Source organism: Carassius auratus, chromosome 32 (genome assembly GCF_003368295.1).
Source record: "Carassius auratus strain Wakin chromosome 32, ASM336829v1, whole genome shotgun sequence".
NCBI lineage: Eukaryota > Metazoa > Chordata > Actinopteri > Cypriniformes > Cyprinidae > Carassius > Carassius auratus.
In genome coordinates this window covers 32,667,739-32,695,617 of record NC_039274.1, presented here as the reverse complement: position 1 = coordinate 32,695,617, position 27,879 = coordinate 32,667,739, and the positions used below count along the sequence as shown (strand labels likewise).

The window sequence follows — 27,879 nt, the reverse complement described above, 5'->3', positions numbered from 1 at the left end:
GAAATTTGAGACAGACGAAAATTATGATCGAGCTCTGAACCCAGGGCTGTTGTAAATCTTTTTTATGATCTCTTTATCGTCTTGTAACATCAAGAGGCTAGCCAAATTATTAAATAACCAGGAACACCTCTGCATTGGTATTGTTTAACAGATTCGAAATAATCTACAATGCACATTTGTTAATGACCTCCTGTCACTGAGGCAGAATCCTAAAAGCTTTTTTTTTTTACCTGATTAATCCTTAATTGCTAAATGTTACTACATATTAGCAGCTAAAGAGCAAACATCGGTAACTTTTAAAAGGGTACTGCCCCAGTGACAGTTTTGCACTTTTCTTTCTGAGTTTGGGAACATGACTTTAATCTTTATTATCACATCTTTATTCACAAGTTTGTTCGCCCTTTCATTTCACTGCAGATTTTAGTTTGTCCCACAAACAAAGTTTAGACACGGCCAGCAGAATGTAATGCCAGCAAAGTCACAAATAGGAGAGAGAACAGCTTGTGCATCAGACTTCTCATCATTTGCTTTACCTGTTAATTAGTAACCTGAATACTGTGTTATAAAATGATGTTACTAATGGCAACCATAAAGCCAGCATTGTAAAGCTGAGATGTCTTAACATGTGCCTGCGATGAATAATGTGGGAAGTACAAATTGAACCCAACATTAAATTGAATGCCATTATCAGCTATTATCTTAAATAAACATGTTTTACAACACATTTTTTTACTTTCAAGGCCTTGTAGTTGTTGACTTAAATCAGTGTTGGAGATACTCCCACATCTGAGTGTCTGGTCTAATGATGCATGGAGGACAACCAGTTTGTGAGTGCTTATTTAACCAGCCGCTTCAGACCGCAATCAGCTTTTTCTCAACATGATTCCCAGATCTTTTGACTAATTCTTTTTTAAGACTTTCTTAATAACTTTATAGAGATTGCACTCATTAAGAGCAAATTCTAGGCAATTAAATATTCTGGAAATCACAATTTTAACATGGGAACCCTGTCTTAGAAGATTTCATTCAATAAATCCCTTCATCTGCCTATTCCTTGTCTTAAAATACCTTGCTTGTTGAATGATGGCCTTGATTCCAATTTCTTGATCCATATTAACAATGTGTGGAGGACAAAGGAAACACTGGCCAAAATGTGCTTTTTCCTTTGCAGCTGTTTCAGTATAAAATGCACACAAGGCAGGGAAGATGATACACTTGACAGCACACTTAAACCAATAGGTAATAAACAAGGTGCTGACAACGATTACTTGTAAGAAAATGCACTGCAAGGCTGGTCACACGTGCAATGCATCTAAACACACCTTATTAGTTCAGTCAACACACATTTTAATTCATTAACAGACATGAGGTTTTAATGTAGTTTATCAAAAATGTTCCATATTACTTATCTATAGTGTAAGTATATTTATATATATTAAATAAAAAGTACATATTATCATAATACATCTTATCTTGTACTGCAAGTCCCTGGAAAAGCCTCTGAAGTTTAATTTCCTTTGAAAAATGAAAGGTTTCAGAGGAAAAACCCATAACTTATTACTTTATCCCAACCCCACATCTCTACACATACCAAAAAGAGCTGAAGAATCGTAAAGCAAAAAGCAACATGATAAAATATGAGCGCTCAAAATGTCATTGAAGTCATTTCAGAAAAATACAAAATAAAAAAAGCACGGGCCTCCTCATGGTTTTCTGTGATTATAGGATTATACGAGATCATTAAGTCTCTCTTCTGGAGAGGAACAGAATCAAAGTACGCTCTTCAGGAACTCCATATTAGGACTTAGGACCTTTGCTCACAGCCAAACCAATAAGACCAGCCAATCCCGCCACACCTAAACCGATACCGCCGACGATCGCCATGCCAACTAAACCATCTGAAAAAGAATACAAAAAAAAAAAAGAGCTGAGATTAATTCACTATTGCCTTTATATTTACGCATTTAGCTTTTATCCAAAGCGAGTTACAGTGCATTCAGACTATTGATTTTTACCTTTAAATTTGTTTACATGCACATCAAATTATCTGCAAGTATGACAGTATAATCTTATTCAAGACTATAATTTGATAAGGACTCGCCTTTAATATCTCGCCTTTAAAAATGCCTGATAACATCATAACGTCATAAAATGGAGGTAATCTGGCAATCGCCAAAAAGCACATGCAGTCATGTGCTGGTATCTCAGCAACAAAACAAGAGAGAGTGAATGGAAGTTTGCAGCAAGGATTGGTAGGAGAAAGATGTGAATATTGTTTAGAATATTGAAATACCACAAACTGTGTGCAATCCTTGAGAATGTGATGAAAACAGTTGCAGTGCATGTTGCTGTCAAACTGGGATATATTGTGGAGCATGCACATCAATTTCCTTTTAAGTGGATTTTCTGATTAAGGTACATGCAACAAATTTCTGATTAAAAAACGTATATTCCAGGGATGGGAATCGGAATTTGAGGAATCCGATAATGGTCTTAAAAAAAAAAAAGACAGCAATAGGATTGTGGCATTTACATGTCTGAATACCAACTGCTAAATTCTGATTAACATCGGAATATTAATATGAACGTAAAAGCAGTCACCACCTCACGCTTTTCCTCATTGTAAATGGATCTTGAAAAACTCCTTTTTTCTAATATGCTGATTTGGTGCTCAAGAAACATTTCTTATTATTATTTATGTAGTAAACTGTCCTTCTGCTTTAACATGACAAATGGTAACCGTATTACATTATTATAATAGCATAAATGTAAATATATATTTAGCAATGTTAAAGTCTTTATTGTCACTTTTGAGCATTTTGATGAGTCCTAGCTGAATAAAATAATTTATTTCTTTAAAACTTAAAGTAACACTGACCCCAAAGTATCTTTTATCTCACCTTTTCTTAGTGCACTGTTGATGAGTTTCTCCAGTTCCAGGGCCTGTTTATTATCTGGTTCATTCTTCAGCAGAGTACGAATGTACTTCAGTGCTCTCTCATACTCCTGATAGAAGAACAAAAAGTTTGATGTAGGGAGGTAAAGAGAGCAAAACAAAGAGAGAGATTAAATGGAAACTAATTCAATGTAATCCAAGTATTTCCAAGCCAAGTTCATACTGTATTTTTTTTTTATCAAATAATTGCAGCATTGGTGAGCATGAGAGAACTCACTGACCCAAAACTTTTGAAAGGTAGTGTATTTCAATTATGCATTTCCCTTGATTTTTGGGTAAAATTTTACTTGGACATGTACTTGACAGGTTTGAGAGATTCACTTTTTTACGTTTACTTCATCTGATATTTGTATTGAACCGTTTACACATTACACTACTTTATATGGTGACGTGACAATAAAGTTCTTTATTTGATCTGATTTGATTTAGAAATGATGCAGTAAACTACAGTGTAGCAGTGCTTCCAGGAACAGAGTTGAGAAACACTGATTTAACTAGATGCCAGAGATGTCTTCGTGCAAAGATATGTGATATAAATAACATTTATTAGCAGTGACAAAATCATCACATACCAAAAAAAGGAAAAGGGTAACCCACCTTAAGTCTGTAGTTTGCAACGGCAAGGTAGAAAAGAAAATCTCTCTGATCATCTTTTTTGCTCGTAGAAACCAGTTCTAGTAAAAGAAACCTGGATTAATTTTTAAATAATTTAAAATCAAGAACAGGTAGTTACCGCTGGAGCTCAAGCAGGTCGTGACTAACCAAAAACACTGACCTTCCAGCAGCTGAATGCCTTTCACAATGTCATTGGAGTACTTGCTTCTGATCAAACACCAGGCATACTCAAATGTGGTTTCCCTGCAAACGGGTCCTTTCACCAGCTCAGTGTTATACTTCTTCTCAAATCTCTAAAAGACAAAAAGTCATGGATAGATAAGAATCAAATGCACTCAGTGGATGGATGATGCTACGGTCATGTGCTCCCCCTGGCCGACTGTCTCAGACAACCTTTTACAGCATGAATTTGCAAAGCAGAAAAACGTCTGATTACATTTAAAATAGTAGGTGAGATGATAAAATAACAATAATACGCTGATAAATGTATTGTGCATGTATATCCCGCGGTATAATAGTAGGTCTACTCTTATATAAGTCTATCTATGGGTAGCAACATGTCATGATGAATGTTGTTGTTTTGACTTTTGGTGAAACTCCTGATTAAAACCCGATTTCGGTAATTTCACCAAATACAAGCTTGTCATCAAGACGAAACTGATGTCGTTTTGGATTTACAGCCATGAAAGTAAAGAATAAAATATTTTACCTTTAGATCTTCAGGTGCCACTAGTTCTGACACAACCGCCTCCATGTTCGCGGAAAACCCAACGCCAGCGCGTTCACGAGATTTTCAAATTAAAAGTCCGTGATTATGACGTTCTTAAATGCAAGTGTTCCAGTCGAAGCGCTAATATCTTCCCAAGAGCAAAGCAGCAGATTTTCTTCTTTTTTAATAAACATCCCTTACATACTATTACAATTACTTTAAGGTTATCATCCATGGTATGAACGCAAGGGCGTAGTAAATTTTAGGCAATTTTTGTAAAATTGTATTTTGTGCTATTATCGACACATGCAGAGTTCGTTGATAACATTATTGTAACAAAGTAATAGTCTAGTTAACAATTACTTGTTTAAATGGGATATACAATGTATTTGTTGTCCTTTAGGCACTTATAGGCTATAGGCTATACAAATCTTTCGACAGGGGTCAGTATCTTCACGCTCCTCTAAAAGCAACGCGACACTTTGGTCACGTGGTCTGACCGAGTAGGACAGCCATCTTCCCTAAAACACAAACAACAAGAGCGTACTAGACATCAACACGCACCGACCATTGGAGAGGGAGAGAGAGAGCAAACCAACAGTAAACACGGAGCACGATTCTCGAGGAGGAGCACGGAACACAAACAACTGCACATGAATCCAAAGTGAAGATCGTCGAGTTTGACGGGGTGACTGGACAGTAAAATCGCATCGACAGCTCCAGAAATACGGTCAGCAACTGTGTACCTCTCTCTCCTTGAATGTCTGAGGCGTTAATGGCAGATGGGTGTTGCGTTAAGTTTCATGCTATCTTGAAAGGGGAAGGGCAGTGGAACAGCAAATGCATATTAGTGCATATGAAACGTTAAGTGGCCAGCGTTTGGGTGTGCGGGAATAAATGGCGCTGTTTTAAGCTGTGAGGTTTTTTGTGTTTGGTAAGGCAGCTGTGGCCGTTGGTTGAAGGCCACGGGAAGCAGCGGAGTGGAGTTTGGAGGGGCGCCGCGTGGGCAGGGAGGGGGGTGTGCAGGCAGGGCACACACATGCACACGCACACCCCCTCCTTGCGAATGCGACGCCCCTCAAACCTCCTCCAATCAGTTGTGAAACGACACCAGAAGTGGTCGTTTTCATTTTACGCGAGAAGTATTAAACACCGACATCTCGCATGTCTTACAAAATAACGTTAGCCCTTTTTTCTGGGCGTATGTTTGCGTTGAGCGCGAGGAAACTATATTTCTGGCCTAATGGCGAGTAGTTAGTTAGTAGTTTCGTCCCATCCGTGAACGACTCGTTGTTTTGAGTCGGATCTTTTCAGTGATTCGATTGAACTCACTAACCGGACCGAATCCGTCTGAAAGGTTGTCGAGTCATCAGCTCGCTGACTCTTTGGATTGAGATCAGTCAGATTCGCAATAAGTCGAGAATCATGAGCATTTGGAGTGAATCGAGGACTTCACTTGTGAGACGAAAAGTAAGTTATTCCACAGGATTAGTTCACTCCAAAATGACCATTTCCTGATAATTTACTCTCCCCCACGTCATTCAAGATATTCGTGCATTTTTTTCTTCAGTCTAAAAGAAATTTGGCATTCCAGGATTTTTCTCCATTTAATGGACTTCAATGGGGAATCAATGGGTTGAAGGTCCAAACTGCAGATTCGGTGCAGCTTCAAAGGGCCCTGCGCTATCCTAGCCAAGGAATAAGGGTCTTATCTAGCGAAACCATCGGTCTTTTTCTAAATTAAAAATATATATACTTTTTAACCACAAATGCTCATCTTGCACTAGCTCTGTGATGCACGTCCATGACTTCACACATTACGCAATCACATTGGATAGGTCAGGCATTTTCCTAGATGAAGACCTTTCTAAGGTTTCAAAAAATGTAAATGCATTCAGGATATGCAAACGAACTGACCATTTTAAGACAAAGACATAAATTTGTGCCAGTCAGCTATGCTGGGCGAGATATATATATATATATATATATATATATATATATATATATATATATATGTATTAGTTATTGTCAATTTTTACGATATTCAATATATATCTCAATATGTTTGCATTTAAATAATAAAAAAAAACTAGACTAAGTGATCACTTATTGGTTTTTAAATGAACACATTTGTTCTGTCAACTTTTTGCAATTCCCAATTTACACTGTGCATTTGGGGGTACCAACATAAAAAATAAACTGGGATATGTATTTATTTATTTATTTTTTTTTACAAGTTTTTAGCTAAGAACACAAGTTTGTCTGTCTACTGTCTCTGGTTTAAAAGAAGTTCTGTGGCATAAAACTAAGTTCCCATTGGCACTAAAAACCCTCTCAGATGGGGAGCTATGTGCTGTAGCACATATCTGTCTATATTATGAAAACTGGTACAACAAATGAAACAAATGAAAAATATGATAACAGTGAAATTCCTAATAGTAATTCCACATTGCCATAGCCCAAGTTTCTCTATTATACAACAGCAATTGAGTTAGTGCTTTTATACATTGCTTTTATACAATGACCACAATCGCAAACAAAACAGTCGAGATCTCATGATGGAACGCAGACCGGCTGAATTATGCTTTCATTTAGATCACTAAACTCTAGCTTGTTTGTTTTTCAGATCATAAGCAATACACCAGTAAAAAAATGTATCCATGTAACAGCGAAGCTCTGATTTGGGGATTTGAACTCTTGAAATCTGGCAACCGCCCTCATGAGAGCTCACATAGTAGAGGAGTGTAGAGCAGTTTGCAATAGCATGTTCTGTTTTTGGACGTTCGGCGCATTACAGGTCCTTCTAAAAAAATTTGCGTATTGTGATAACAGTTCATTATTTTCCATAATGTAATGATAAAAATTAAACTTTCATATATTTTAGATTCATTGCACACCAACTGAAATATTTCCGGTCTTTTATTGTTTTAATACTGATGATTTTGGCATACAGCTCATGAAAACCCAAAATTCCTATCTCAAAAAATTTACATATCATGAAAAGATTCTCTAAACGAGCTATTAACCAACTAATTAACTCTAAACACCTGCAAAAGATTCCTAAGGCTTTTAAAAACTCCCAGCCTGGTTCATTACTCAAAACCGCAATCATGGGTAAGACTGCTTACCAGAAGGCCATCATTGACACCCTCAAGCAAGAGGGTAAGACACAGAAATAAATTTCTGAACGAATAGGCTGTTCCCAGAGTGCTGTATCAAGGCACCTCAGTGGGAAGTCTGTGGGAAGGAAAAGGTGTGGCAAAAAACGCTGCACAACAAGAAGAGGTGACCGGACCCTGAGGAAGATTGTGGAGAAGCACCGATTCCAGACCTTGGGGGACGTGCAGAAGCAGTGGACTGAGTCTGGAGTAGAAACATCCAGAGCCACCGTGCACAGGCGTGTGCAGGAAATGGGCTACAGGCTGATTGCCTCCATGCCACGCCGCATTGAAGCAGTCATTTGTGTAAAAGGATTCCCGACCAAGTATTGAGTGCAGAACTGAACATAATTATTTGAAGGTTGACTTTTTTTGTATTAAAAACACTTTTCTTTTATTGGTCGGATGAAATATGCTAATTTTTTGAGATAGGAATTTTAGGTTTTTCATGAGCTGTATGCCAAAATCATCAGTATTAAAACAATAAAAGACCTGAAATATTTCAGTTGGTGTGCAATGAATCTAAAATATATGAAAGTTTAATTTTTTTCATTACATTATGGAAAATAATGAACTGTTATCACAATATGCAAATTTTTTGAGAAGGACCTGTATTTTGGGAAAGTATGCTTGAATTTGAAATATTCGATATTCACAATATTGTAAAATTTTACATTGTCGTCAAAATTATTGCGACATTTTAGTTCATATTCAATATTTCTCCCAGCCGTACAGTCAACATATAACAACTTTTGAACGGCCCTCCTTTTCCACACTTGTAAACACTGGATCGTGTACTTCTGCCACACATGGCCTTTCCTCGGGCTGCACGATTAATTTAAATTAAATCGCAAAGGCAAAAGCTGCGATTGGCATGCATATCTGTTAGTGATGCTTGGTTATGTGATCAGTAGTCGCAAATTCATGACCGCTTTCATTGGCCAAGGCCCACCCATGAGGCCGTTTGACCGACATGTCAAACAAACAATCACAGATCGATTTGGTAAGCATCACGCTTTGGGGTGTGGAAATGTCGCCACAATAACAGACACGAAAACTTTAAATGTGCCCCTCAGAAGAAATCATGAAAACTCTATAGCGGTTGCTGAATAAACAGAAGATTTAACTGCTTTCATTGATTCAACTTGACTAATAAACACACAACTGTGACAATATATGGTTTATCTGTGTCCAATCCTATTTAAAAGTTTTATTATAATAATAAAGTATATGATAGTGCAATGCTAATCAGCATAACTTTAATCACTGCTTAGAATACTGTGAAATATGTTGCTTGCCTTATTCTGTGTAAGAAGCCACATAATCTCACAGAAGGATTTCTCAAACACTCGACTAATGATTGTTACAAATAAAACATGCTGGAAATATATTTATGAGCATTTCAAATCAAGAAGTGTCAGATAATGCAGTATTCATGTATGTGCAAATTGTATTTCATTTGTTATAGACTTTATGTCTGCAACAAACTGAACGGCGTTGAAATGACCGTAAAAACACCCTTATTAGTTGATCTTACAAGTTAACATCCTTAAAAATAAAATAAATATGCTTTTGTGATTTATGTAGTTTTATAAGTGCATTCAGTGCATGAAAAAATGTCAGGGATCGTCTTGTCCTTTCAGACTTGAGCAATTCGCTGTTATTTGGCAGCTTGTTCACATGGACGTTGCAAATGCTTTAGTTCCATGATGAATTATGACTTCATGCATACTGGTGTATTTCTAATTGCAGTTGAAGTTACAGGTGTCTTTCTTGACATGAAATATATTCTCATATTGTACTTTATGTCAAAGAGCCTAACTCCCCCAATCAATTCTGTTTATTCTCAAGGGTTTGTTCTGTTGCTTAGATATTTCTGTTGCTATGACATCTATGGGTGCTGTTAAACCCCTGGGATGTTTATTTTCCATCTCCATGTTGTCCTGATTGCAATAACTATTTTAGTTGTGCAGTGTCAATAATTTAGAAAGATTTTTGCCTAAATCTACCTGCAAAGGAAGTTACGCACACTTCCCCTTTCCAAAAGTGTTTTGGTAAACTTTGCCACAAATGAACATATGTTACTATATGTTTCCTAAGGCATGGTTTGTTTGTGGCCCCTGTTTCTTAAAGAAAATATCTCTCATAATAAAAATGGAGAGATATTATTTTCATGTACCCTTGGTCTTTAAGTTGATATGATACTATCACAGGAGCTTGTAGGGCAGTGGGCACTGTAGGGTTACTATAGTTAACTAAAGCTAGAACTAAAAACTATCAAAACATTTTGTTCATTGAAACAAAGCTAAAAGAAAACAATCAATAAAAAGCTAAATGGTAGTATTTAAACAAAAAGGTAGGCACATAACAAAATTACTAAAAATATAACTACAATTAGAATGAAAATTGAAAATATAAAAATAAAAGCTAATTCAGAATATTAATTACATCTATAATGGGGTATATAAAACTGAAGTAACACTAGTGCACTGTCCTCTTTTCTCTGTTTTAATGGCTTCAGTTATAGCCTGTGTTCATTTCTTCTCTTCTCCTGCAGATAAAGGAGGGAGAGGGATTGTCGGCGTGAGGACGGGGAAACCAGCTGGGACCTGGTCCACACAGCATTGCCAGTACAACAAAAAAAGTTTTAAAATCACACACGCATAGAGATAGAAAGAAGCTTATTGGGTTCATATCTGCTTCTGGCAGCTGTATTATCAACAAGTTAGATTCTTTTTATTATTTTTTTGTCTGTTCGTCTATTTTGTTTGTTTCTTGTAGTCGATCGACTTTAGACATCAGTATCAAAGCTCTGCAGTTTTTGCAGTCCAACAGGTATTACTCATTTTAGGCGGGCTTGATTATTATTATTATTTTTATTTTCATTGGCTGTGAACAAGAGAGCTCTTACCGGGTCTGAACTTTTGTGTTTTTGCTCTCCTGCACACATACCCTGAATAAGGCAGCTATAACCCTAGTCTCTCTTGAGTTGGCTACTTTGAAACACACACACACACACACACACACAACCTTTCAGCCCTCTCACTCAGACCTGGTCCAGCCTAGTCTTGCCTGCGCCACTCCCCTGGACAGGGTAAGAATAACATATTGCTTGTATTGATATGTCTGTCAATCGTGTGTGCATTACACTGCAGTGTAATAAAAGAATATGTGTGTACTTATGAACAGAAGTATGCTTGCGGCATATTTCAGTGTGTTGCATACTCACGCTAAGGCATTTTTGTTTGTAGACTTTCACCTCTGAGAAGGAAGGAAGAATATGACTGCTGAAACACTTAACTTTGGCCCAGAATGGTAAAATCCCTTCTTTTCTATTTCTGTGTCTCATTCACTTGTTGCCAGATCTTCCTTTCTTTTCTTTCTTCAAATTTTCTTGTACATTTGTTTTTCATTGCTTCTTTTTCTATTCCATTTTTTTTATCACAGTTGGAGAAATGAAATGCAATCAGTAATGTTATTACCTCACTATATTTTCTGGTAATAAGCTACTTTAGGCAAAGTGACAAAAGGCTATTTGGATTACATGTACAGGTCATAATCAAGCACTCTCATAGAATGTCTTGCCCCTCACACACTAGCGTTCAGAAGTTTGGTGGTCTTTTTCTTTCTTTTTTTTCATGGAAGCGATGCTTTTATTCAACAAGGATGCATTAAATTGATCAAAAGTTAATTCAAATGTTTAAATGTTTTTTAAATAAATACTGTTATTTTTTTCCCAAATCTATATTAAAAATCTTAACGAACCCCTTACCATACTACGAGCTACTCAATTTAAAGTATTTTCCTCAGCACTGCTCTTTACTTTCCCCATGTATTTGCTAGGCTTTCTCTCTCTAGTCATTCCCTTCTTTCCAACCCCCTTCTCTCTCTGTATCTCCTCTTGGCACATACGAAATGATTATGCAGCAATTAAACCATTAGGCGTGGTCCTGTGCTGAACTGAGGCTCTTCTGTGCATAGTTGGTCCCCAGCCAACAGAAGTGAATTCCTGGGTTTGACATGTACAATGCAGGGGTGGTATGCTTCCTCAAAGCTTTCTTCATCAAATTATCTCCGTGGGGTAGTATTTATGTAAAGTTTACAAAGCCACCCACAGCTCTGAAACCCCTTCCCACCAACAAGGTGCCTCAACCTGGGCATTTTTACATGTTTCCACTGCTGAAAAGTGCTTTCAGTCTGGAAAAACAACATTGCATTGGCCCCTAAAAGCTGCTGGACTTGAATCAGGAACTGCTGACGTCAAATGCTGGGGGCGAGATAATGTCAGCACCAAGTAGATTCGTCAGAACAACAAAAACTCAGGCGATTCTGACACAAAACAAAACCAGATTGCTTCCATTTCAATCAGCAGAGCTTTTTACAGTGTAAGCACAGTTCTTATATATGGTATCTGACAATGCAACTCCAGCCCCTTGATTTGCTGTTACCTTTTTTGCATCCTTGCTGAATAAAAGTATTAATTTCTTAAAATAAAAATCTGTCACAATTTTTTTTTTAAAGGTAGTGTAGTTGTAAATTAAGTGATATGGATTTTTTGGGCATAACTTCTAGCTTTTTTTTTTTTAGTTCTTAAGGGTGTTTCCTCTGCCCAAGCATCAGTATAAGCTTCAGCATCATTTTCTTGGAAAAGGGAAGTCCTAAATAAAGCAGGATGTAGAGATGGTAGACAGGATTTGAGTATTTCTCAATGAAGCTTCCACGTTGTTGCTGCTCAATGATTTTTTTTCTCTCTCTCAGGCTCCGTGCACTTTCCAGTGGAGGCAATGTGTCTTCCCCTCCTGCCTCTCCTGCTATGCCAAAGTACAAGTTGGCCGAATACCGTTATGGGCGAGAGGAGATGCTAGCACTTTATGTCAAGGACAACAAGGTGGGAAAATGCCTTAAAACAATCCTGGGTTGTGTTGGCCTATTATTAATCTAGGTGATATCCCAGCATTCAGTTTGCAATGATTGTACCTGCATCTTTACCTCTTGACATAAGAGTGATTGTTTATTAAACGTATTTTATTTTAAATGTATTTAGCCAGGTGATCTGCCAATAAAGGCATCAGTTGTTCACGTCTACTTGGGCGATTTCAATCAGCTAACAGCTGTTAGATAATAATTAAATTATTTCTATAAATCAAGTTTTTATAAGGAGAATGTTGTCTTCATCTGAATTGCTGGTGGTACATTGTTCTACATTTCTGGTCGGTTGCCCTGGTCTTTATATATTGGTATCTACATCGGCCGCTGGGAAAACTTATATTGGTCAGTCAGTTTTATAAAAAGTATTTGTAATAACCCTTATGTTGCTCCAAACAAGTTTTTGTTCTGTGGAACGCCATTCTGATTTATCATTTGTCTATGCATTTTTCCATACAATGGAAGTGGTAACGATACATACATATATAGAATTAAAGTATAGACTTTAGGTCAGTTTTTGATACAAAACTTGCAAATGCAACTCCCAAAAATGTAAGCCACATGACGGCAGTGTTGTGGACAAATGCGGAAGTAGCTTCGCAACAAACATCAACTAGAAAGAGATGCCGATCTTGCTTGTGTTTTACTTGACAGGTGAGTTGTTTTGATACGTATCTTTACAGAAAACATATGCTATTATATAATGATCAACAAGATTAATATTATGGTGCATACACGCCAAACGTGGGGCATTGCGTCTCTAGATCTGCGCGAGGATGCTTCTGATCCATAGTCTGATCGCGTCTTTGCATTGACTTTTGAATGTAATCTACTCGCGCAAATCATTGAACTTGCGTTAAATCCATGAATTATCTTTCCGTCTGATTGATGGCCGTCAGCAGTTGGGTAGAAAACAACAAATCCCATCATTCCACGCTCCTTTTTAGTGTCATCAAACCACGCGATTGTTATTGTTTTGATAGTGTGCCCTCTAGTGGCAGGTCCTACAACCTGTACATTTAAATGGAAGAGGGCAGACTGGAAATACTGCTAAATAACTTGTTTTTGTAGTTGTTAATTCCAAAGAACGAACAAGAGTATTTTGAGTGACATTTGGTCATTGATCAGTTGATCTCTTTACTTTTGTAAACGTAATTTGCTTTATATGATAAAGTTATTAGATACTCGGACAGTTGATCTTTCTGTGTGTTTGTAAATGTCACTCTATAAGTGTTTCATGGACACAGTGATTGTGGAGGGATCTTTTGCAGGTCCCTTTAATGGATGTCTTTTGTGGCATTCACATGGCCTGAGATTTAACACGCAATATGTGTCTAGTACATGTTTCCACTGGTCGACTTTAAAATGCAAAACATTTCTTACCAGTACTGACACAAATCATAAAGGTTTCCACTGGCAACGGCAGCTCCAGAGCTCTGTTGCAACAAAAATAGACTGCAGAAACTGTGCCTTAAGATAATAATTTACCATGTTTTTTTTATTGCAGAAGAAATATTCAGTATGCACTAATCAAGCATGGATATTTGTTGTAATTACACTTTTAGTGTTTGAAAAGCGTTTTCAAGAAATCCAGGCACTCCAGAGTCTCTGCGTTGGACTGGTATTGTGAAAAAATACTAATCTAAAACGGCTTTTAAAAGTGAACCTTGAAATGTTTAGATTTTTCTCTTATTTTGGAAAGTTGATTTGACTATGTCTAAAGGTTGGCTAGTTAGTGTCTGTTATAGGAAGCTATGTCAGCATTGCGCAAACTTAACCCTTGAATAGTCACAGTTCCTTATAGGGCAGAAACACTTATGATGCTGTGCCCTTATAAGGGCACAAAATGCCTTTTGGACATACAAAAAAATGTGCTGTACAAAATATTTCAGAAGAATGTTGATGGGTTAAACCTGACTCAGGTCAGCACAGTCCAGATTTTTTGTACATTTCAAATGTTTTTCTTTCCAGACGTAAATTTTTCAGATTTTTTTGAATCCAACAATTGCCAGAGAAGAGTGAGTCATAGTCTTATGTGTGTTTTCAGGTCCCTGAAGAAATGCAGGATAAAGAGTTTGCTGCTATTCTGCAGGATGAGCCTCAACAGCCACTGGCACTGTTGGCTCTCACTGAAGAGGAGCAGGTGAGAGGCACACACTTAGCGTCTGGCATTTTGAGCTTGTTGCTGATTAGACATGCATCACACACACACTATCCTGTGAAAGAGGTGGGGCGAGCACATTTTTTAGAAACCGTAAACACTCCCTTATATGAAAAATGCCTTCGGCACTACAATGATTTTATCTCCACAGATTTTGTGGTTTTTGGTGTGGTCATGTTTTCATGTGTGTTCTCTCTTTGCAGAGGAACTTCTCCATGTCTGTCAACAGTGTGGCTGTGCTGAGGCTTATGGGTAAGGGGGGTGGGGCCGTCCCGGCCGGGGTGAACCGAGGAAGAGGCAGCGTGAGAGGCGGTCGAGGCAAGTTGATCTAGTTATGTGTACATGCATTTAAATTATTCATGTATTGGCGGAGATGCTGAAGTTTATGTCATGCTGTGTGTTTAGGTCGAGGAAGAGGAGGAGAGATCGGATTCTACCAAAGAAGCAGTGAGGAAGTAGAGGGCGGTTTTGGTCGTAGCGTTCGAGAGGTGCATCGCAGTCAGAGCTGGGATGACAGGTAGTCTCAATTATTGAATATTATTTAGTCTAAATTGCATGTTTACGTTACCTCTAGTTGTTTATTTTAAGTAATTTTTAAAAAGTAATTCTATGAAATTATATTATTATCCCAGTTTGTTGCATTAGCTCGTCGCAACGAGTATAAAAATCCTTTCATCAGCATACAATCTAGATTCAGATTGCTGTTATAAAGCATCTTGATAAGCCTCTACCTCTTTTCATTCTGCAGAGGTGAAAGACGTTTTGAGAAACCTCTGCGGAGAGAAGCTGTGCGCCTGGGTTTCGAGGAGGGGGTTCCAGGTGGCAGAAAGGAGTTCATGCGCTCTGATAGTGACAACTGGCGCATACTGAGAGAGGAACAGGAGGAGGAGGACGCAGGAGAGACTGGTGTCAGCTGGAGACTCACCGGTTCACGAAGAGATGGTAACTGTACACGTTTACATTTGCCATTTAAAAGGAACAGTTTGACCAAACATTAAAAAAAATAATAATAATGTAATAATATTTCACAATTTTACTGAGCTTAAACTTTTGAATGGTAGTGTATAAACTTGTGCCACTTCTTCCTAGATGGTGGTCCTCGCTCAGCTGGTTGGCGGGAGCATTCTGGTCCAGGTGAAGTTCGCCGCAGGAAGTTTGACTTCGACTTCCGGGATGGAGGGATTGAGGGAGGCAGAAGGAGAGCAGGAAGCGAAGGAGCTGAGGATGAGAGAGATGGTCTGCCAGAGTGGTGCACAGATGAGGAAGATGGAGAAATGGGAACCTTTGATTCTTCTGGAGCGTTTATGTCTATTAAGGTGAGACCATACGATCAAGTGTCTAATGACTTCTTATCTATGGTTTTGTGTTCTTCACTTTTTCCCCTCTTCTGTTATCTTAGAAGGGCCCGAAAGACCCCATTCCAGAAGAGGAGTTTGAGTTCCAGGGGTTGGAGGATGAGGAGGAGGACAGTGTTTATCAAGAGAAGAAAAATGAGTCTGGAGCTGAAATAAGCGAGAAAGGTGGGAACGCTGTACAGTTGAATAAATGTGATTCTTAAATCACAGTTCTTGCAAAAAAGTATACGATTGCTTAATGTGAGGAACAGACTGAATAATTTTTTTTGTACACAGATACACTTTAAACACTGCTGTGAAATTGGATTGTGGAGTTTTTAAAAATTGTGCATTTAATTGAAATATGATTTTAAATAGATGTATTTTTAAAGATATCTGTGTTCCATTGATTTCATCACTCACTCTCTCTCTCTCTTCTCTTTCTACAGATGTGACTGATTCTGCTCCAGTGTCTGAAACTGAAGTGAAACCAGATTCTCCTTCCCCTCCTCCTCCTCCTCTCCCTCCTGTCCCTCCAACTCTTCCACCTCCTGTCACTGAGGCTGTGCCCTCTGCTGCCCCCTCTGGCCTGGAGAAATTTCAGCCTGCCCCCTCCATTCCCAACAAACTACCAAGTGAAGGTAAAAAGGTGTTTTTCCCCTCTTTTTTTCTTCTTCTTGTAGTTGTATAGATGCATGATGCTTCACTTGTGTACTGTCTTTTTTTTGTAGTGTTATTAGAGGCCATGTTAGATTTGAGCCCCAGTGCCTCCTCCAGTCTGCCTTCATCGCCTCCCTCTTTGTCCTCTGCTGCTACTGACCTCCCACCACCGGGGGGTGATATTGAGGACGATGAGGGCATGAAGCACCTGCAACAGGTACCACAGAAAACAAGTTCTGAGAGTAACCATATCTCACTGATTATCGGATATATATATTAATATTAACATTGACTGAATTGATTATATTATTAAATGCTCAGTCTTCACCGACCTGTTGAGGTCATTGTTAAACATTTCACAGTTGTGAGGGTTAGCCAATCACAACAAGGTTATTTACATAGAGGTGTCTTAAATATACAAGAGCAAAAACCATTTGCTTAATTCTTAGAGAAGAGGGTAGGGAACTGATCCTGTAAAATTCAACTATTTATATTTTTTGTTATAATTTATTTCTAATCAATTATCTTCTGTGCTAGAAACCTGGATTAACATTTATAAATAGACTCAATCTAAACTGACAAATTTTATATTTTCTATTATAATTCATAATGTTTTTGTTTCAGAAACAAAATTCTAACTTAAACTAAATTATGACTAAATTATTATTTATGCTTTTTATTAGAATTATTTATAATGCATGTTTTTATGCTAGAAAGGTAGATTCACATTATAAATGCCCCAGTTATAGTTAATAAAATGCTATAAAAAGTGTAGAATTCCTCTTTAAATAAATTGCATTGTTTGTAGCGCACTTTCATTCTTTTAGCGGAAGCAAGTTTTTGAAGGTGATCTATGTGTGTAGGAGGCAGAGAAGATGGTGGCAGCGCTCCAGGACACATCTCTAGAGGAAGAGTGTTTCACCCAGACTCTTCAGGAGGGCAGAAACACAGCCTCTGCTCTTCCTCTTTCCCATGACTCTGCCATGAAATGGTTTTACAAAGACCCGCAAGGAGAGATTCAGGGTACGCTTGCATATTCTCTCATAGGAGGTCAACTCATGCATATGGAGCAGTGTTTTGAGTATAGTCCATTAATACGGTCTCTTTTTCTTGTCTTTTGTCTGTTCTGTCTCTATCTCAGGACCTTTCAGTACAGTGGAGATGTGTGAATGGTTTCAGGCGGGGTATTTCGACATGAACCTGCTTGTTAAACGTGGTTGTGATGAGGGATTTCAGCCACTGGGGGATGTCATTAAGATGTGGGGGCGTGTGCCTTTCGCCCCTGGACCCTCCCCTCCGCCCCTCTTGGTGAGGAATCAAGCCCACCCTCGCCCTCACCCACCCCAGGGGGCAACCGTGAGTCTCAGGGTGGAAGAGTCAATGTCTGGGTGTTATTTTCAATTGGGTTATTTGCATTCTGGGGAGTTTTTCCGTCTGCTAATTTTTATTTTAATTCAGTAAGCTTGTTTGTAAATGTGTTTATCTCTACGTATGTTTGTCTAAATTAGCATATTTGTTCACTCTGAATTTGTGCAGGGTGGCTTAAAATATTAAAGTATTCAAGTATCACTTTCCAAAATATAAAACTATAAATACATTTTGTAATTAGCAAAACAAAACAAAATTTTAGTGTTTGTGTAGGTCCTACATTTTTATTATACTTCTGCTCAAATAATAGCTATGGTTTAATGTTTGAAAGCAAAGAAATTAGAACAGCCATTTTTCCTTTTATCTGTTAAAATAAAATTACAACCCAATTCCAGAAAAGTTGGGACGTTTGCCAGTGAAAACATAAAAAAAAAAAATGTTTACTTCAGTTAATAAGGTTAAAGAGAATGAACAAATACCATTCTTGATTTTGTGGCATTTTGCAAAACATGGCATTCATCATACTGATTTTCAAAGTAAGTACCATTTAAGCTAAAAAAAAATACTCTTAAACCACACTAGATTTTTTTTTCGATGTGTTAAAACCGGTACTTAATCACTAAATATGAATAATATAATAAATATTATCTTTCATTTTTTTAGTTATATTGGTGTTTTTACAACTGAAATGTAATTTCCTGAAGCATGCGAATACTCTTTCCAAATGTGCTCATGCATCTCTCTCTCTCTCTCTCTCTCTCTCTCTCTCTCTCTCTCTCTCTCTCTCTCTCTCTCTCTCTCTCTCTCTCTCTCTCATTACATTACAACATGTATTTGATCTTTCTGTCATGGGTTAATGTGTAACTGCCCTCTCTGTGTCTTTCAGGGTAATATGGATCAGGAGCGGCTGAAGAAACAGCAGGAATTAGCTGCTGCCAAGGCTCTTTACCAGCAGCAACAGCAGCTGTTCCAGCTCATCAACAGGTGAGTTTGTTTGTGTGTCTTTTTACAGTGTCACGGAGTACATCTTGTGTATTTAATACTGTTACAAACTTCTTGAATTTTTTTTTTTTTTTTTTTCATGTAGGTGTGGAGAGCAGGGTATGATGCCTTCGTTAAACAGGTCGATGTCAGTGCCAGATACAGGGTCCATGTGGGACATGCATACCTCAGCCTCACAGCCAGCAGGTACACCCAGAGGAACACATTCAAAGAACAACTTGCCCTCACACTCACATCTGAAAATAAATGAAGTTTCTTCCTTGAGCAGGTGGTGAGGCCAGTCTATGGGACTTAATTAATTCTTCAACTCAGGGTCCAATTCTAGAACAGCTTCAGAAGGTGAGAGTTGTCTCTGATGGCCTCTCCTGGTGATCTGAGGAAATGCTCTGGACTCAGACTTCTGTTCTCATTGCACTGCATTCTATTGTCTTTCAGCTACATGAGAGGAGAGAAGCTGAACTCAGGGCCAAGCGTGAGGATGAGGAGAGAAAACGGAGGGATGAGAAAAGGCGAGAAGAGCAGAAAAGGAGAGAGGAGGAGGAGATTTACAGGCGCAAACAGGTTTAAGAGCCTTGAATCATGAATTTGAGACCATCATAATAATCTTCTGAAAATTCACCTTTGCCAGCATAGGAATAAATCTCTCACACACACACACACACACATACACACACACACTCAAATAAATGCAGTTTAAGAGACATCTTTCAAATTTTAAAAAGAAAATCTTACCAACTCCAAACTTTTGAATGATGGCGTAACATTTTTTTTTATATAGTTATGTATTTGTATATTTTTCTCTCTTACACTCAATCTCATTTGTCAAAAACTTTTTTTTTTTTTTTTCAGCAACAGGATTTGCTGGTGAAGTTGCTCCAGCAGACTCAGCGTCAGGGTTCCTCAGGCTCCGGGTCGAGCTGGAGCGGAGGACCCAACCCTGGGCTGGGAAAGCAGACCAAGCCCCACAACCTCCTGGAAATCCAGCAGGAGGCTGAAAGAATGCACAAACAACAGCACAGAGTCCAGCAGCAGAGGGTAAGATACACACATATAAACCGCACTGCTGTGCACTCCTGAAAACCAAATAAAATGCATTATGAATGTCTTGCTCTGCAGTGGGGTGATGCCTCTTCGTTGTGGGGAACGGCTGGATCTTTGGATGGAAAGGTGGGTGGAGGTGGCAGCCCTTCTGGAGGAGGGATGGGAATCTGGGACGAGGCCCTCAAGAACCAGAGCGCACTTCGCAGCAACATAGGGCTGAAGAACAGCCGGAGCAGTCCCTCACTGAGGTAAACAAAAACCACAGTGGCATATACCAAAATCTAGAGCAAATTTTGCATTCGCAAATGAGACATAAACACAAAAGTGCTGTAATATACAATTTCTTTTAACAATATTTACTGAAATCAAGAAGATTCTATAATACGGATATAAATTTTATATCTGTAGATACAAATATTTGATTGTCTATAATAGATCTTTAAATTGTATGAATTAAGCAGATGCTTTTTGAATCCAAAGCGACATACCTTGAGTTCAAGGTACACATTTAGTATTTACACATCCCTACTGGTTCAAAAAATGGTCTAAATGGTTAACCAGCAAATCGATCTGAATCAGTGTTTTTAAAATTGTCTATACCATAATCAAAAATGACAAAAAAGGTAATTTAAAATACAATCTTTTGTTTGCATTTATGCATGGTTCCCACAACATTATTAAGCAGCACAACATATTTTTAACATTGATAATAAGAAATTTTTATTAAACTCAAATCGTTTTTATTTGCCAAAAAGTAAACCGGGATTTGAACCCATGACCTTGGTGTTGCTGTGTTTCTACAGTGAGCAGTACATGATGAGAGGCCGTAAACGCACTGAGGAAGAGGAGCGGCTGTTGAAACTCCTGCAGGGGGTGAAGTCTCAGGACGGCTTCACCACCTGGTGTGAACAGATGCTGCATGCGCTCAACACCTCCGCCAGTAACTGCTCCTCTTCCCAGGATGGTAAGACATCTCTCTTTTAGCATTTGCACACCCACCAGCTTTTGTCTCATTTGGGACACATTGTATTAAAAATGAATCTGAAATACTAATTCTCTTCTGACAACATCTGCTGAAGCTGACGATTATGGTGGGAAGTCATTAAGACTGTTTGTAAAACAAACACAAAGAGATTCGAAGCAGAAATGGGAGCGTGTGTTTGTGTTCACAGTGCCTACTATTGTGGCGTACCTGAAGGAGGTGGAGTCCCCGTATGAAGTGTTGAACTTTATCTGCTCCTACCTGGGTGACACTGTTGAAGCCAAAGAGTTCGCCAGACAGTTCCTGGAGCGCCGTGCCAAACAGAAAGCTAACCACCAGAGACAGCAGCAGCAGGTGTGTGTGTGAGAGACAGGAAGATGTCAAGTCTTTCTGTCTGCGTTTGCCTACTCCTAATGCAGATCTTGGTCCTCTTTTATAGCTCTCCAAAGAGATGGCTGGACTTAGCATGAACAACTTCTCTCTGCAGGTACGAGTGCAACTCTATATGAACAGATTTGTGTTTGCATTATGGGCAGAACCAAGTCTCATTAGTCGTTTATCTGATTTTTAAGTCTTATATTTGCTTCTCGTTCTCACACTCTTTGTCTGTTAGGACACTGTTCGAGGAATGAACCCCAGTGCCCTGTTCCAGGCAATGCATTCTGGGAAGGGGGGTGGGGCCTATGAACAGGCAGCAAAGCTGAAGAAGAAACAGCCCACGATGCTGCACTCTGACCCAAGCATCTTAGGTAACCCTTTTTCCTTGTGTACATTTAGCTGTTTCCAGAACAAGTAACTCCTCTATTAGCTGGTAGAGCTGTGCAATTAATCCAAATAATCGTGATTACAATATTGGATTTATCAGTTATCATTTTTACCAACTCCAAGCTTTCGAATGGTAGTGGACTTTTAATCCACTGTATGTTTGATTTGTTTGGTATTTTGGCATGCATCCTCTCGAGAACCTCTGAAAACTGAATTTGTCTGTCTCTCTCTGTATTTTTTAGGGTACTCATTCCATGGTGGTCCTGATCGGTATGGTCTAAACGAGATGGAGATGGTGGAGGATTACTGAATACACAGCAATAGCTACACGAGGCCTTTAAACCCGCGGGTCCACCTAATCAGACTCCGCAAGTCGAATGTGCACTGCTTTGAGGGAGAGGGCTTTGGGGATAAGCCAGGAGTAAGGTATCAGTTTAGGGGTGGGTGGGTTTTGCGCTGGGAATAGAAGAATGTAATTCAACCTGGGAAGGGAACAGGTGTGACTTTATTTTTGTGTGTGTGTGTTTTCAGGGGAAGGGGGGTGAAAAAAGTTCTGGCACTTACAGCATTAAGCACCTTACACTCAGACTAATGCACTTTATTAAGATAGGTTTTTTTTTTCCTTTTTTCTATTTTGAGAAGATTTACTTGTATATTTATGTGGTATGCTTCAGAAATATTACCACATATATATATATATATACTGTGTGTGTGTTGAATCAGAACTGGAGTTTGTGCTGGGAGGAAATGGTGGCGATTGGGGGACCATTGTGTGTTTTAGTTCAGATATTATCAGAAAACAAATCCTCTCTTTAAAGACGAACACTGTTGTTTTTTTATATGCATATAAATATATATAAAGTTTCTATAAAAAAAAAAACGTAAAGCTATTATAAAAAAACTTTGATTATAAAACTTGAAGATTTGCACTCAAATAAAATGCAAGTTAAAAAGATAAAAAAAAGTTCGATATAATAGATGAATATTTTTGTGATCGTGTGCCTGTGTGTGTATGTCTATGCACGCATGTTTTTCAAGAATGAGAGTGTGTGCGTATGTGTGTGTGTTATAAACATACCAGTCTGCACAATGTATTTTTTTTTTATCGCTTGGACGTATGATCATTTTTTTTTATTATTCTATGAACTGAATGTGTGAATGCTTGTGTACAGGAGGAACTGTGTGTATTACTCCTCTTGTAAATGTGCAGTATGTAAGTGAACGAACGAATGAACAAATGAAAGACAAAGAGAGGGGGCAATGGCACAACACATCCTCTTTCACCAGCCCTTCAATTTCCCAACAAAGAATGACCTCTAGATTCAAACTCAAAAGCTTTAGCCCATTTTGCGCCAACCAGCACTCTTAGTTTTCATGGTAGGAAGGGCAAGAGACGTCTTTTCCTGCCTCCACTCCATCTTGCCTCTGTGAGGTTTAAGAACATGTCATGTCATTGTTCTGTTTGTTTTTGTTGAAGAGCTCAGTCTTGTATACCTTTAGGAAATGGTTACTTGTGGTACGTATGTTGCGAGTGTGTTTATTTTCTGTCCCCACGTGTGCCTAAGAACTAAAGTGAGAATGATTTAGATTTCATTGCTGCCATTGAGACATGATTTTTTTTAGCAAAGGGGAGTGGTTTCTGTTGGAAGGCTCCGCCCCCCACATGCCTCCCATGCTTATTAATCAAGAGCCTATTTCTGTACAGTTCTATTGTAGCTTGGGGATGTGCGGATGAAAGAATTGTTTGATATTTGGAGGTTGTGACCTAACATTGCCTTTCTGTCCACTTTCTTATTGAGTGACTGAGGTTTTGACTATTTCTGGTTTAAAAAAAAAAAAAAAAATGATCGCAGCAAACTGTGCAAGTGCACTTAGCAGTGCACAAAATGTTTATATTTTGTTACTTGTTCATTGTTGTCAACGACAATGATGGTGATTCATTTTTTTCTTTTAATGTTATATATGACTATATGAATCTGAATATAAACAAAGTATTGGACTACAAAGGAAGAGCACTTGGGGCTGCTACTTTTTTTGTTCGTCTTGGATTTTTTTTTTTTTTGCCACCATGTGAAGTGCATTTGTGTACTTTTTTTTTTCTTTCCTTCTTAAAAAGATGTTGAATGTATTCCAAAATGTAACGGTGTAGATGGAGTTGCTCAACACAGGATATTAAAGTGTAATCAGCAGGACATCATCAGGAGCTAAATCGAAAATCGCTCCCGAAAGGCTACCACAAAAACACACTGCCTCTACAATCCTGTTCATAAAGACTTGGACTATGAAAAGGAGAACTTCAAAGAAATTCTATTCCATACTGGAGTTTTGGTTGTTTACAAACCACACGGACATTTGTGGGTGCTTTTTTCCCCCTTTATTTTTGTGATGATTGAATATGTGATTCTGCAGTTTCAGAATATTTTTTTGGGGGGGGGGACTTCAATGGCATGATGTCAGACCCTTTCTTTGCATGTGGATATGAACGCAGCCTATATAACTTGCTGACCGAAACAAACTTGGATCGCTGGAACACAAGTAATGGATTTCCATCAAAGATTTCTTCTTGTACATTTATCTCACGGACAGGGTGTGTTGTTAAGAATCATAAAGGCGACCATATTTTGTTTACCAAACTTCTGTTTACTTTTGTCTAATCTTCTTTTGTAATGGATTCACATTGATGAACACAGAAGAAATGCTTTATGTACCTGGAAAGAAGGCAAAAATCAAGACCGCACAGATGACCTCTTGGTACTTAAAGATGCATATTGAATGCTTTATAATTTTTCCCTTTTACCCAATCTATTTTTTTTTGTTTTGGCTTGGATTATTTTGGATGGACACATCTATGATGGATGTTGATGAGAAGAGCAACTAGAGAACGTATGTATGACCTCAGATCTGCCAGATAATTGTTTTGGACGGGGTGTCATGGCCATCATCTTCATAAGTTAACAAAGGGACTAGCACTGCCCTGATACCCTCGCAATGCACTTTTCTCATTTGCTCAAAACTGTGGGGAACTTTCACTTGGGCTTGGGGAACGCAGACAGAGTGCAAGTTGGCCGTTTCTGTCAGAAGATGGACGCTTGGAGAGTTTTAGACACCCTTGCATGAGACTCGTTCTCCTTCCGGTGGTTGTTTCTCAGTCTGCTTGAGAACGCCTCCACGCAAGCTTTACTGTGTATAGATAAGGGAAGTTTCAGACACATTGGGACTTGAGGAAAAATCATTGGAGTTTTCTCATGGAGGATTTTCACTGAACAATGTTGATATTTAAGACTATACGAACAGTTTCCAAACTTGGTTGAAATATGGAGACTGAGAACCGATTCACTCAACTGTGTTCTCCGTTATGTAAAAAGGATTAAATCGCTCGGTCCAGGGTGCTAGCCAATGGATTTTTTTTTTTTTTTGTGGACTGGAATTATTTCATTGACTGAGAAATGCTTAAAAAAAAAAAAAAACATTTTTTCTTTGAGTGTGTATTGGAGATAAATCTCTACCGCCACCTGCTGACTGCATGGCTGAAATTCACCTTTGGCTTGAAGTAGTTACTGCCCTACAAGACCGTCTGTTTGGTAATGAACAGTATTTATTTATTCACATTTGTTTGGTTATATATGTTCATTCATTAATTGCTTCATTAATTTATTGATTTTCCTCCTATCCTAAAGCAATAACTGTTGAGCAACTTCAGGTTAAGGTTTGTTCAACTAACAAAAAATGACTCGGCAACCCAATTAATTCCTCCTCCTTTTCTCTGATTTGATTAGATCTTTGCTGTTCCAGATCTTCAGATGAAGACCGAGACTCTCCAGTGCATCGTGTCCTGTTCTCATCTTTCAGAGATAGATCCCAAGGTCAGGAATTTCAAACAGCACATGAAATGACGACTGCATGACGAGAACTAAAAGCCCAGGAGGAAGTGGAGGGTTGCAGCTTCATTGCACCGTATTCGGACTACTCAGAGGAACATGTTTCTTTGCTAGGAGGAGGGAGTGAACTGTGAATGCTGGAACAGAGAACTATGAGATCTCAAACATGCACAGAATAGTTCTGCTCGAGTGCAGCCAGGGTTAAACACTGTGCACACATTATTAATAACTGAAATACACCTGCACACACACAAACATACACATCCAAATATGTATTGTTGATTACACGAACACTGACATGGCTCAACTACACTTCATCTCTGGCTGCCATGTAAATAATCTATATATCCCTAACCCTTTTCCCTTTCTCTGCTGGGTTTCAGGTTTGATTTTTTTTTTCTTCTCTTTTAATGACATGCCTTAACAGTTCAGATTTGCCTATTAAGGCAGACTTAAGATGCGTAAAGCAAAAAAAAAAAAGTGTTAATAGTCAGCGAGACTAGCTCTGTGATTGTAGTGTGTGATTTTATTTAATAAACCCTTGAAACATTATGAACCTGCAAAATGATTTGTGACATTACAAATTATCCCCACAAAAGACATGCAATTACTTCTTGGTTTTAAATGGGCAAGTATTTTTGATGATACAACCTAATGTACAAACAGTGCTTTGCAGTTTCAATATTAGAGGCAAAAACTGTTTCCAGGTCAGAAATATTAAATGTTTTCATTTTTGATCTCAAAAAAAAGATGTCTGTGCAGAAGTACTTTTACTAACACATGCTTGAGGGTCAGCTTCAGCTGTTACTGAGCTTAAGATCAGAAAGGATGGGATTTGTTGGTGTAAGTGATGCACGACATTATCATAGTAAGTATAGCCCTTTAAAGATAATTAATTGTGTAAGGTTTGAAGGTCAGATTTAACTAGAGATGCCTAATGTCTTTACTGGTATGCAAAAATCCATGGTTTAAAATGTTTGTGATGATAAAAATACATGCTTCTTATATTTATTAATTTAGTGTGTGAAGCAGCAATACTGTATTGACTGTCACAGAGGTGTGTGTTCATGGTAAAGTGATCAGCTGAATATCAGAGGCATTGGCTGATTCTAAACTATTAAATCTTATGCTAGTCATCAATGCTATCACACATCTGAGGTGGATGTCTTTTGAAATTTCCAGAGATGCAACAATTAAAAAAAGGTAATAAACCATTGACAATAATGTTTGAAAATTATGTAAATAGTTTTTGGGGGTTTATGGTTTGTTTGAAGAAAACAATAAATACTTAAGAAAGAAGCACTTGTTTTTGTTTTGTTTTTACTATTAGGCATTTGACATCACAAATTAAAATGAAGTGTCATTCACAAACTGAATGTGACTTATGTGTGGAGAAGAAAACTGACTGCTGTGGTGTGAACTCAGGACGATGATCATAAAGTAAAATACTATACAGGTATGCCAATCCTTTATTGCAGAGGTTCTCAACCCTGGCCCTCGAGGTCAACTTTCCTTCAGAGTTTAGCTCCAACCTTAAAAAATACACCAGAACATGCAAATAAATCAAGATCTAAGATTACTACAAAGTTACAGTTAGTTTGATCAATGTTGGGTCTTAATACTGTAGGAAATTTACTTTGAGGATCAGAGTTGAGAATCACTGCCATTGAGGTTTTTATGGCCTTACGCTGCTTCTCATATCAGGCCAAAGGAATATTTTCACTTCATTTTAAATTATTCTGTTAAACTTATGTTCCTCGGATTGGATCCGCCTTCACAAATAATATTTTAGACAACTGTGACAGGCACAAAATGATGCCACACTAGTTTGTGGAGTCCTCTGATTTGACATATCATGTTACACATCTAAGAACATGTAGAAATGATCATCAGAAATGTTTGTCAGAAGCATAAAATCTTAATTTTAAAAAATGCATTCAACTTTCTTCGCAGTACTTACTGTCTACAGTGTGTTGATGGTTTATCATTCGTCACATTTTCTGTTATGCATTTTAAAACAGATTTTATAAAGTATGTACAAAGGTATTGTCATAAATAAGGTTTGATTGTCTACTTGTTATCAGTACTTATCAGCCAAATGAAGTACAGAAACCAAATGCTGGACAAACATGGTAAGGATTTAATGGTAGAGACTCACACAACGTAATTATTTACAATTGTCCAAATATGTGTGAAAATCAATGATAGACAAAAACGGAATATATAATCAAGTATAAGTAAATAATAAGTTTTATACCATTAACAAGATGCTGCAATGCGGGTGGCACACAATTATTTGATGTCAATATGGTTAATCATTAATC

General features: G+C 38.0%; 2 protein-coding genes across 3 annotated transcripts; one reads left to right on the top strand and one right to left on the bottom strand.

Annotated features, from left to right (window-relative positions):
* Window positions 1–1,317: 1,317 nt before the first annotated feature.
* On the bottom strand, window positions 1,318–4,430 carry LOC113052191 (mitochondrial fission 1 protein-like). Its single transcript, XM_026216567.1, has 5 exons — window positions 4,281–4,430; window positions 3,732–3,864; window positions 3,554–3,630; window positions 2,901–3,006; window positions 1,318–1,898 (listed from the first exon to the last, which is right to left on the bottom strand). The coding sequence occupies exons 1-5, from the start codon at window positions 4,323–4,325 to the stop codon at window positions 1,798–1,800; spliced, it is 462 nt and encodes a 153-aa protein (XP_026072352.1). The 5' UTR covers window positions 4,326–4,430; the 3' UTR covers window positions 1,318–1,797.
* Window positions 4,431–4,594: 164 nt separating this feature from the next.
* LOC113052190 (GRB10-interacting GYF protein 1-like) lies at window positions 4,595–26,854 on the top strand. Of its 2 annotated transcripts, none has more exons than XM_026216565.1 (26): window positions 4,595–5,010; window positions 9,996–10,532; window positions 10,690–10,753; window positions 12,197–12,326; window positions 14,412–14,507; window positions 14,729–14,843; window positions 14,931–15,042; window positions 15,274–15,467; window positions 15,615–15,841; window positions 15,925–16,045; window positions 16,309–16,500; window positions 16,591–16,736; window positions 17,383–17,542; window positions 17,661–17,875; window positions 18,774–18,871; window positions 18,975–19,075; window positions 19,158–19,228; window positions 19,325–19,450; window positions 19,739–19,924; window positions 20,006–20,178; window positions 20,734–20,894; window positions 21,103–21,266; window positions 21,352–21,399; window positions 21,526–21,661; window positions 21,920–25,258; window positions 25,454–26,854. In XM_026216565.1, the coding sequence occupies exons 3-25, from the start codon at window positions 10,719–10,721 to the stop codon at window positions 21,985–21,987; spliced, it is 3,075 nt and encodes a 1,024-aa protein (XP_026072350.1). In that variant the 5' UTR covers window positions 4,595–5,010; window positions 9,996–10,532; window positions 10,690–10,718; the 3' UTR covers window positions 21,988–25,258; window positions 25,454–26,854. The 2 variants fall into 2 exon arrangements, with proteins under 2 accessions (XP_026072350.1, XP_026072351.1); XM_026216566.1 differs by having other exon boundaries at window positions 4,597–5,010; window positions 17,661–17,827.
* Window positions 26,855–27,879: the final 1,025 nt, after the last annotated feature.

What these genes read in the sequence shown, in the direction of transcription:
- LOC113052191 (XM_026216567.1), bottom strand. Translation starts at nt 4,325, where the DNA reads ATGGAGGCGGTTGTGTCAGAACTAGTGGCACCTGAAGATCTAAAG. An exon ending in TGGCACCTGAAGATCTAAAG is followed by an intron (nt 3,865 to 4,280) that starts GTAAAATATTTT and finishes TTTGTCTTTTAG; the next exon opens with AGATTTGAGAAGAAGTATAA. An exon ending in AGGCATTCAGCTGCTGGAAG is followed by an intron (nt 3,631 to 3,731) that starts GTCAGTGTTTTT and finishes TTCTTTTACTAG; the next exon opens with AACTGGTTTCTACGAGCAAA.
- LOC113052190 (XM_026216565.1), top strand. Translation starts at nt 10,719, where the DNA reads ATGACTGCTGAAACACTTAACTTTGGCCCAGAATG. An exon ending in CTCTCACTGAAGAGGAGCAG is followed by an intron (nt 14,508 to 14,728) that starts GTGAGAGGCACA and finishes CTCTCTTTGCAG; the next exon opens with AGGAACTTCTCCATGTCTGT. An exon ending in CAGCGTGAGAGGCGGTCGAG is followed by an intron (nt 14,844 to 14,930) that starts GCAAGTTGATCT and finishes CTGTGTGTTTAG; the next exon opens with GTCGAGGAAGAGGAGGAGAG.